Source organism: Enoplosus armatus, chromosome 18 (genome assembly GCF_043641665.1).
Source record: "Enoplosus armatus isolate fEnoArm2 chromosome 18, fEnoArm2.hap1, whole genome shotgun sequence".
Lineage (NCBI taxonomy): Eukaryota > Metazoa > Chordata > Actinopteri > Centrarchiformes > Enoplosidae > Enoplosus > Enoplosus armatus.
In genome coordinates, this window is record NC_092197.1 from 215,168 (window position 1) to 225,767 (window position 10,600).

The 10,600-nt window shown below is 39.2% G+C and overlaps 1 protein-coding gene across 1 annotated transcript; it reads right to left on the minus strand.

Annotated features, from left to right (window-relative positions):
* Nucleotides 1-5: 5 nt before the first annotated feature.
* On the minus strand, nucleotides 6-2,222 carry rnf224 (ring finger protein 224). Its single transcript, XM_070925042.1, has 3 exons — nucleotides 1,758-2,222; nucleotides 651-890; nucleotides 6-419 (listed from the first exon to the last, which is right to left on the minus strand). Exons 2-3 carry the CDS (start codon nucleotides 882-884, stop codon nucleotides 90-92), a joined length of 564 nt encoding a protein of 187 aa, XP_070781143.1. The 5' UTR covers nucleotides 885-890; nucleotides 1,758-2,222; the 3' UTR covers nucleotides 6-89.
* Between the last annotated feature and the right edge of the window lie 8,378 nt (nucleotides 2,223-10,600).

Sequence of the window (10,600 nt, forward strand, 5' to 3'; positions counted from 1 at the left end):
TATATCATAAAGTTTGTACATCATCGGTCAGTAGAATCATTTTACTAACAGGAAGTGAGAACACAAGTCAGCACACTCATTGGTCGGTCCTAGCCCCGCCCCTGGCAGCAGAACCAGCAGCACAACCAATAGGACGGCGGTGGGCAACAGTTGCCGTAGCGATGGAAGCGTGGTTCAGCCAGACCTCCGTGTGACCAGCCGTCATCTGTTACCTCCTTCCCCAGCCACAGCTTCCCGTCCTGGGCCGCACCTCCAGCCAGAGCCCCCTCCCTGCGGCCAGAGATGGACAGGGAGCAGGAGGAGGTGCAGGTCTGCTGGGCCTTCACTCCGAGGAAGGAGGCCAAGTCCAGGTCCAGACCTGCTGCTCCTCCTCTGGGCCGAGGGGTGTTCTGTCGACACTGAGGACAAGGGATCCACACCTGGGGGGTGGAGAGAGGACGAGACAAACTGTTTTTTTTTTATTTTGACCTTCAAATGAGCTGACTCATTAACTTAAACTTTAATTTAATTAAATTTCAACTGTTTTCAGAACTTACACTTTCTCTGACATTTTCTTCAGTTTTTCTATTATTTAATGTGAATAACATGTTAGTCTGGATGAGTAAAACAGCTGATCTCAGGTGAGTGTTGCTGATGATGTCATCAGTCACCTGTTCGTTGATGACCGTGTCCAGTCTCTTCAGACATGCCTGGCAGAAGGCGTGGCCACAGTGCAGTCGCCGTGGCAAACGCGATGCCAGGTCGTAGCTGCCGAAGCACACGATACAGACCAGGTCCTGCCTCCTCAGTGACATCATGGTTTCCACAGCAACAGAGGAGGGGGGAGGGGGGAGGGGCTGACAGGTCACGTCCTCTTCCGCTTCTTTTTTCCTGACATCCAACATTTTGTTCTGATAGATGAGAGAAGAAGTTTTCCACCATAAGAGGAGAAATGTGACTCCCGCTGAGTCGAAAGTTGTGTGTTGTTAGCTTGCTAACATTATCCACAGGTACGCTACATTCAGGAATCACCTGGTTAGTTCGGAGTTGGGTAAGGTTTGAACAGCTGGAGAGCTGTGTGCAGTCACCGAAGCTAATGCTAAGCTAACTGTTGATTGTCATTAAATCCCTCCAAACTAAACTTCCTGCTTCATAACCTCCAGAGTCTCGTTTAAATCTCAAAAACTTTTTAAATACCAAAGATGCAACGTGTTTGTGTTGTTGATGATGTAATCAGTGAAGTTGTAACTGATGTAATCAGTGAAGTAATGCGATTACTTTTCATGAATAAGGAGTCATTTATTACAGTTTTCAGTCTTCATTAACTCGACTCCCTCGAACAGGTCACTACTTCCTTGATAGAAATCGTCCAATGAGCTGATCAGACACAGTTCCTGTCAGACAGCAGGTGGCCACACCTCTTCAATCATAGAAAACATATTTCTACCTGCTGCGCTCTGATTGGACAGATTTTTAAAGGAAACAGGAACTTTTCAGTGCAATACATATATAGTCATACACAACAGTGCAATACATATATATATATATATATATATATACACACACACACATACATATACATTGTTATTGTATATATATATTTTTATTTTATTTTTCACTTAAATACTGCAAATGTGTATATTTTTTATTTCTTATTTTTATATTTTGTACATACTTTTAGCTCTAAATTTATGCTACTTTCTACTCTTGAATGGGAGCACCGGTACTGTACAATTTCCCCCCGGGGATCAATTAAGTATTTCTGATTCTGAACTTACCTGAATATTCTTCTTCCTGTTTCTTCACGTCATATCTTCTCTTCTTCCTTTTTTATTGCTTCTTCTTCTTCTTCTTCTTCTTCTTCTTCCTCTTCTTGTTTATTGTTGTTTATACTTCTCTTTTTCTGTCCTGTCGTCTGTTATTGTCTTTCATTTCCTCCTCTCTTCTTCTTTTTATCGTTCTCCTGTTTTTCTTCCTCTCTGTCTTTTATTCCAATTTTCTCTCCCCTTTCATCCCCTTTTCTTTTGTTATTTATTCTTTGTTTCTTTTTTCTTCTTTGTCTTCCCTATTCTCTTCCTTTCTTCTTCCCCTATTTTTTATCTCTCTTTCTCTCCGCCCTCCTTTTACTCCCTCTCTTTCCGTCTTTCCCTCTTTAATTTCTTCCTGTTTTTCTTGTCTTTTATTCAAGTTGAGTTTTGTTGTTTTCTTCTTCTTGTTTTTCCTCACCTCTTAATTTCTCCTTCTTTTCTCTCCTTTTTTTCATCTCTTTTTTCTTCTTTGTTTTTATCTCTTCTTCTCTTTTCTTCTTTTCTATCTTGTCGTTCTCTCGCTCCTCTTTATTCCCTCTTTTCTTCTTCTCTGTTTGTTCTTTCTCGTCGTTCTTCTTTCTGCTTCAGAGAGAGAGAGAGAGAGAGAGAGAGTCACCTTCATCAATAATTCAGCCTCGCTCGGCCAACAGCCGACAGAGACTGAATGTCACTTTATCATTCATGTTATTATTTATGTTCTACATAAACATGTTGTTATTACATAAACCAACATGAATCAATTTTACTCATCATATTTATCATGTGTCATTCTAAACTTTAAAATACAAAATATTTTCAAATGAATCCAGTCAGACGCAAATTATAAATGAAACAAAACAACAAATAAAACAAAAATGTGTTAAAACACCAAATTATAAACATTAACATATGTGTAAAAAAACAAGTTAACAAAGTGACAGAACATAAATAGATAACATATTAATAGATACATTTAATACAAGTATAACACATAATAAAATTACATTAAAATATGATTTAAAGTTAAATAATAAAATACTACAGATTTAATGATCAATAATCTGAGCTGTAACCTGATAGGTTGACACCAGTTACAGGTTACAGCTCAGTGTGGACTGACTGAGGTTGCTTAGTAACAGAGACACAGAGGGAGAATCACATTTATATTCATACAGGAGTTTATCGTTTTAACAAAGAAAGACAGAAAGTAATAAAAACACATCTGTTATTTCACACACTTCATATAACAGCTGGAGTTTAAACGGAAGACACATGTTGTTAAAGGGCTCATATTATACTCAGTTCAGCTCTATATCTTTATTCTGGGACTCCACTAGAGTAGCTTTGCATGACTCAGTCCTTATTCATCTTATACTGGCCCTTCATGCAGCCCTCAGTTCACCCTCTGTCTGAAATAAACTGTCTGAGCTCCTGTCTCTTGAAGGCAACCCCTCCTTAAAGCCCACTTTCTTCTGATTAGCCGACTCTGAGCCCTGAGCACAGCCCGCCCCGCCTCCTCCTCCTGCCGCTGTGTCCAACGGCTTATGACAGCTGCAGTAACTTAGCTTGGAAAATAAAGATATGGGGCACTGATGAACTTCCTGTTTATCAGACCACAAATGAGACAAGAAGTAGGTTGGAAAACAATAGATGCTGCTGGAGCCGAGTGTTTCTGGGGGCTGGGCCTCACTGATGACTGTACAGAAACACAAAAAGATAGCTTTCAAGTAACCACTGTTAACTGCCGTTAGCTGTTGAAGGCCCCTGTTAAGGCCCCTGTTAAGGCCACTGTTGAAGGCCCCTGTTAAGGCCACTGTTGAAGGCCCCTGTTAAGGCCCCTGTTAAGGCCCCTCTTGCCTTCCCTACATAGATTTCATTAAGTTCTTGCCGTAATTTTTGATGTGACAACATGCCTTCCGAAGTTAGCGCAGAGATATCTTTAATTATCTATTCGTTCGGATCTGCTTTCACCTCTTTGCAAAACAAATGTAAGTTTTCCTCTTTACCAAATCATGTTAACAGACAGTAACATTAACACCATTAAAATACTCAAACACTGCGGCGAACGTCATCCGCATAATGAACAACTCCTACGTGAAGTCTATGAAGCTGTATAAATGGCGCAGGACCTTTAATTGTTGTTGTATACTTCTGTATCCTCCTTCAACATAGTCTATCACAGTTTCAAAGGGGAGAAAAATATGAAGGGTGAATGTCTTTGGTCCAGTGAAGCCCTCTGACCTTCTTTGCTAGCTTTTTCACCAATTTCCCCATGTATAAACTCCAGTGACTTTTAACTTCCTTGATGGTGTTTATTATGTTTTCAAGCTTGTCTGCTCTTTGATTTATTTTGATTATGAGGGCACTAATGGTGTTAGCCTGTAGCTCGTACAGTGAGAGGTCATTGATGTTGCTCTTCTCACAGCTGTGGGACTATATCTTCAACCTCCTCCATGTTTTTGCAACAAAGGCCATCTCAGTGACCACCAAATAACTAAAATGATTTCTTCATCTAAGCCATCAACTTGTCTCCTAGACCCCATCCCAACTAGGCTGCTTAAAGAAGTTTTAGAAGTTTTCAAACTCATTTATATGATATGAAACTTGTAAAGTCTTTAAATCACTTTATGTTGAATGAGTCACATTATAAACATTCATTGACTTTATTTCATCAGAAACTCTAAATTGATTCATCCACCAAACTCTCCATGTGTTTTACAGTAAATTAACAGTTTCATATTATGTTTTCTGATTTGATTCCACAGATTATTCTGTGTCATTTTATCAAGATATTTTTATTTTCTTGCATTTATACTTTAAAAACTCCCTCTTACTAAAAAGTTCAAAGCCATTGTTAAAATAAAAATATATAAATATGGAATTATGGAAACACTTCCTGAAAAACCAAATGAAATCATAAGAATTTCCTCTGAAGAAGGAAAATGTGGATAAAATATAAAATATATATAAAATACAAAAACAGTTGTTCATTAGCAGAATGTGTTCATAATAATATCACTTCATATTATTCAAAAAACAAGAACATCCTCTAGAAATATCAAAAAGTTCAAATCAAGGTATTAAAATGAATTTCATCAATTTATAAACTTTATACAGTTTGTAGAAACATTTCATTTTATATATATTTGATGTCCATTTCTGATCTTTTCCTTAAGAAACAAAAACATTTTAAAAAATCCAAAAAGTTTCCTGATGCCGTCTTTACTATACTTAATATATATTATATATTTATAATCTGCTGTTAACTCCAGAGACTGGGATTCATTCTCTTTAAAGGGATTCACTCTAATTCCTTCTAAAAAAAATGTGAAAAACAAAGATGAAGAGCTAATTTTCATTATTTTATGTTGGAATTGAAAGAAAAGAAAACTTTAATTTGAATCCATTTTCTCTCTTTTTTTTTAAACTCAAACAGGAAGTTTACAGATTTTGTAGTTTTTTTCATTTTGAGCTGCTTAGACACACAAAATGGCCGCCACTGAGGAAACTTCCTCAAGTTCATGATTTTTCCTTCCCTCCTTCCCTTTCATTTTCTCCTTTCTTCTTTCTGTAGTTTCACATTTTACTTTTCTTTCTCTTCATGTCTTCATTCATTTATTTCTCTCTTCTTTCTTCTTCTTCTTTACTTCCGCAGTTGCTTCCTTGTTTCCTTTGTTGTTTCCTCAGTGAAAGGAAGGACGGAAACATCAACTTAAAATAGACAGGAAATAAATAAATCCGAACCAATTACAATCCTTCATATCACTTCCTTCTCCTGCAGCGATAGCAGCAGACCCGGCACCTCCCCTCCTCCTCCTCCCCCCCTCCGGCCTCCTTCACCATATATGGTGGCGGGGGGGCGGAGGTCGACACGCCATATGGGTTCCCATCATTACTGCTCAGAGCCACCGGATTGGCTATCACCGTGGTGACGTCATCTGAGGGGCGGAGCTTGGCCCGCGGGATGTTCACCTCACCATAAGGGTTGTCCAGGGAGACCTTGATGTTTGATGACATGGCGGCACGTCACAGGAGGGCGGGGCTTAAGCTGATCAACCAATCAATCAATCAGGCAGCCGTCCAATCAGAAGTCAGAGCAAGAGAGCTCTGTGGAGATATGAGAAATGAGAGAGAATGATTAACTGTGATAGGAAGTAGGAAAGGAAAGAAGGAGGTAGAGAAGGAAAGAAAGTGGAAAGAAGGAGATAGATTAGGAAAGATAGAGGTAGAGAAGGAAAGAAAGTGGTAGGAAAGGAGAGAAGGAGGTAGAGAAGGAAAGAAGGAAGTAGATAAGGAAAGATAGAGGTAGGAAAGGAAAGAAGGAGGTAGAGAAGGAAAGAAAGGGGTAGAGAAAAGGAAGGACGTAGGAAAGGAAAGAAGACGGATCAGATTAAAAACAGCAACCCGTTTTATGTTGACAGGGCTGTCCATATACTTAAACTCAGTGTGAAATTAGAGGAAGTCAAAAATGTTGTTGCTAATCTGATGGATGCTAACATGCTAACAGCAACATATCGGCCTGTTTGGGAACCAATAAGACAACAGAAACAATGAAAGCCATCTGGAGAGCAAGACCTTGTAAAAGCTCCTCTGATGGTCTGTTGTAATGTCAGCTGCAGGTCAGTGCTGCTGCTCACTTTACAGACACGTTTTTTAGTCTGTATTTGTTCACATTTAGTCTCATTGTCTCCATTTCAGCAGCTGAATCAGCTGTTAGCAGCTCCTGTCTGCAGTGTCCTCATGGATGGACAGACAACATCACTGATCACTGAGACACTGAAGGAAACTTAAAAACAGGAGGATTCTCAGGAAGGTTCTGCAGCGTCTTTCCTCTTTTGATGTCTGAGTGGATTTCTGGAGGTTTATTCTGGGCGTCACACTGAATGACTCAATAAGTCTGCACAAAAAAGACAGATAATAATCACAACGTAAAGGAGGCGCGGAGAAATTGTGGGCGAATAAAATGAAAAATCTACATGCAGATGCCGCCAAATGTGCAAAAATCACAGATGTTTGCTGCAGGGGCTGCAACAGTAGCTTCAAAATCTACAGCGACAGAGAGAGGAGCAGGCAGAGGAGCAGGAGGAGGAGCAGGCAGAGGAGCAGGGAGAGGAGCAGGAGGAGCAGCAGAAGGAGAGTGTAGTTGAGGCAGTAAGCAGACAGTAGTATGCAGTGATACAGGGAGGTAGTGTGTGTGTGATGATGATGAATGATGACGATGATGACGATGATGAATGATGATGATGATGACGATGATGAATGATGACGAGCATTGTTCCCTGAAGCTGTCAACTTCAGCTGACTATTCTAACATTAACTAGCTAACATTAGCGTTGGCTTGGTGAATATACAATCCATGCAACTTTTACTTTTTGCATTTTAATAGAAAAACATTGTGTATTTCAGATTGTTTACTCGAGTATAGATAATGTGTACTCCACAGCCACCTCTGGTCACCAGGGAGTCAGTGAGTGAGCACGCTGGTCCACTTGCACTGGTGCACCTGTCCAATGCCAGGGCTGATGTTCAGTCCCAGTCCAGCCCTGCGTCACAGTAAATCCTGGCAGTCCATGTGCAGGTGGTGGAGCTGTTCACTGCAGTGATTCTACACACAAAAGCTACATAACAACTCAAATCGTACTTCAGAATTAGAATCAGAAATACTTTATTGATCTTTCTTGATTTATTGATATAATTATGAAATTACATAATTATATACATTATGTAATTATATTATCGATGATATTCACACAGTATTATTAGATATTACTTCTGTAATGCTATTTGATGTCATCTTTTATTTCTACACCTGATGTAGATGACTTAGTTAAAATTTGAGTCATAAGCAGTGAAAGGTGTTTATGGGATAGTTATGGCTCACTACAAGCGGAAGTAGAAATAACACTACTGGTTTTAATGTTTATGGTAACGTGGGTCTATAATTTGCGACGCCAATTTCCTGTCTCCAAAATGTTCGTAGGCATAGCTCAGAGTTTACTTAAGGGTCTACACATTCTCCCGTCAAGTTTGTTTTTATAGATCACAACTTTTGCGTGGGAAGTAGGGCATACGCCTCTTTCAGGCCCTGTTTTGTGGATACACATACATAAATGAGAACCCAGATCCTGTAGCTCCACCAGGGTTAAAATGAGTTAAATTACAGACGAGCTCAGTGAAGATTTCATCCCACCTGCACCTGTCATGTTCATCCTGACTGAATGAGGCTTTTCAATTATCAGGTAACTTTTAAGTGTAAAACACAGAACATTGTTTCACCTGACTCACCTGTTCAGAGCTCCAGAGGTTCTTCTTCTTCCTGAAGAAAACTGCAGACTTCTTCTGCTGTTTTATCCTATTTCTTCTTCTTCTTTGTTGGTGGAAACTCTTGAGTTTAAATAAAGTCACAAACTGAAGGAAACAATAAAAATCTGTTTCTGTGCTTCTCTCTCTCCTTTTCACTGTGTGTGTGAAGCTCACTCAACCGCCTCGCCCAAACCTGTCCTACCGGCCGACACTCCCTCTCTCTCTATCCCTGTTCATTCTCTATGGAGCTCCACCTCTCTCAGTAACACCTGACACCACCACCCCAGTTGTTTCTGTATGTCACTTCATCTCTCTCTCTCTCAGTTCAATTCAAAGGGACTTTATCATGAAACAGACGTTTACATTGTGAAATAAAAACTTACATAAACAGAAGAATTGTGATTTTGCTGTTAGAAATATTTATATATTTACAAAAACTTAAAAGAGTGAGAGAAACGTTAGCACTATATAAACACTGAAACAATTTATTTTTAAATGAATGTAAATGTGTATGTGTGAGTATTTTAATTAAGAGCTCATTAAACTCTTTGAATCTGAAATATCAGCGTTGAATGTGAATGTGGATATCAGTTTGTGGATATCAATTTGTTTAAAATGTCGTTGTACCTGATGTGTGAGGCTGAGCTGTGTGATTGGCTGTTTTTCATTCGTTATTTTTCTCATCGTCTTGCCTGTTTTTTAAGGTCAGCTTTGAAAGCTGCCTTAATATTGATATCATCAGTGGCCTTATTCACACCATCTCCGGTAGGGACATATTGATTTTGGCCACATATTGATCTTCAGTCATCAAATCAGGTGAGTTCAAGACCATAATGAATTTGTCCCTGGAGCCCATCTGTAAGTAGGATTTAATTTATACAGCTTACTAGGTTCCCTTTGGAGTCACTCATTTGACCTAAGAGTTTAAAGAATACTTTGATTTTATTTATAATCAGTGGCTGCATACACTTGACCCAGAGCTGAGGAGGATGTGAATCTCCCTCGAGTCCCTTCTGAACCTTAACTACATGCAGGTCTAAGGCTCAACCTCCCTGCCACTCTATTTCAGAGTCTCGGTTGTCCTGATGTGTGATGGTTGCTGCGGTAAACAGGGTCACTGACCAAACACATGGTTGTTGTCCTGTTGGTCTATGACATCAGGTCCAGTTCCTGTTCGTCCATTTAGGACTCCAGTTAGACGTACATTTCCCTCCCTGGAAAGAGGCGATTTCTGAGTGGAGAGTTTCAAAAATGTCTTCTTCAAAATAAGGCGGATTAACTGGAGGTGTGTGAATAGCACAGAGCTTCTGCAGCATAGCTCCTCTCTCCAGTCGAGCAGTGAACACATACACGCTCCTCTGTGGGCAGCCATGTCTGTCTGTATCAGCCTGTTGGTGGTCTCTGAGCCTGGACCACGTCAGGATCAGTCTCTGTTATAGATACTCGGCTCATTTATCTTCTGTTTAGAGTCAAATAACAATTTAGTTTACTTGTTCTAAATATAGATCTTTTGACTGATTCCTAATTCATTTTATTATGTTGTTTTGAATCAGTGCTGGTGAGAGCCTGGTTGGTTAGCTTCATCGTCAGCTGACTGACTGATTTTTTTCTCTTCTTGTCTCATAGTAAACATTTTGCTTTTTTATGTTTTTAATTTACTTTTTTAACATTTCAAATTATTTGTAACATAGTCAGACTGTATATAGTCATTATTGTAGTGACTTATTTAGTTAGTTCTGGAGTTTAGTCATATTCTTGAAATAAACTTTATTTCTATCAAAGTCACAGATAATACAAAACCATGAAACACAAGAAGAGTTTCAAATCATCTGTTGTAGCTGAATTGTAACATCAGAGTAACCGGTTCCACAGAAACTTGGTTCATTCTTCTGCTGCTGATGGAGGCAACAAGCCCCGCCCACACATTGCTCCTATTGGCTGAAGTTTACAGGTGTTTTTACAGCTGGTTCACAGGTCTCTTTACCAACATGCAGCTCACACTTTATATAAGACTTTATATCTGATGTATGTTGTACTGATTATACATGATGTTTTCATTCATTACTACTACCATTATTATGTGTGTTAGTCACTATTTTACATTGATGTATCATTATTATGTTTGTAATTAACCTTTTTCCTACAGGTATATTGGCATGTATCTGTGTACATATGTGTATTTTTATGTAACATATTGCCATGGGGTTAAAAAACGAGAAGTTATGTCAGATTCATCCAGTAAGATGGATTACAAGATGGTCCTCTGGGACCAGGGGCCCAGAGCCTCTGTATGAAGTGATTGCTAACAGTTCTTATTGGAAAGTCAATTAAAGCACAAACAGACTCAACATGTCTCTTTTTCAAGACAACACTGAAAAATGTCAAAATGTCAAATCTTTTTTTAAAGTTCAGTTTCAGATAGCTGGGTCACCAACCGGAGGGGCCCGGGCCCCAACAGCTCCAGGTGTACTGTCTGCTGGAGAACATTACATTACCTGTAATTTATTAACTTGTTTCAGACTTGAAGAGAG

Excerpts from the sequence above, each read along its gene's own strand:
- rnf224 (XM_070925042.1), bottom strand. The coding sequence starts at position 884 with ATGTTGGATGTCAGGAAAAAAGAAGCGGAAGAGGACGTGACCTGTCAG. Across the intron at positions 420-650 it reads ACACGGTCATCAACGAACAG|GTGTGGATCCCTTGTCCTCA; the intron begins GTGACTGATGAC and ends TCCACCCCCCAG.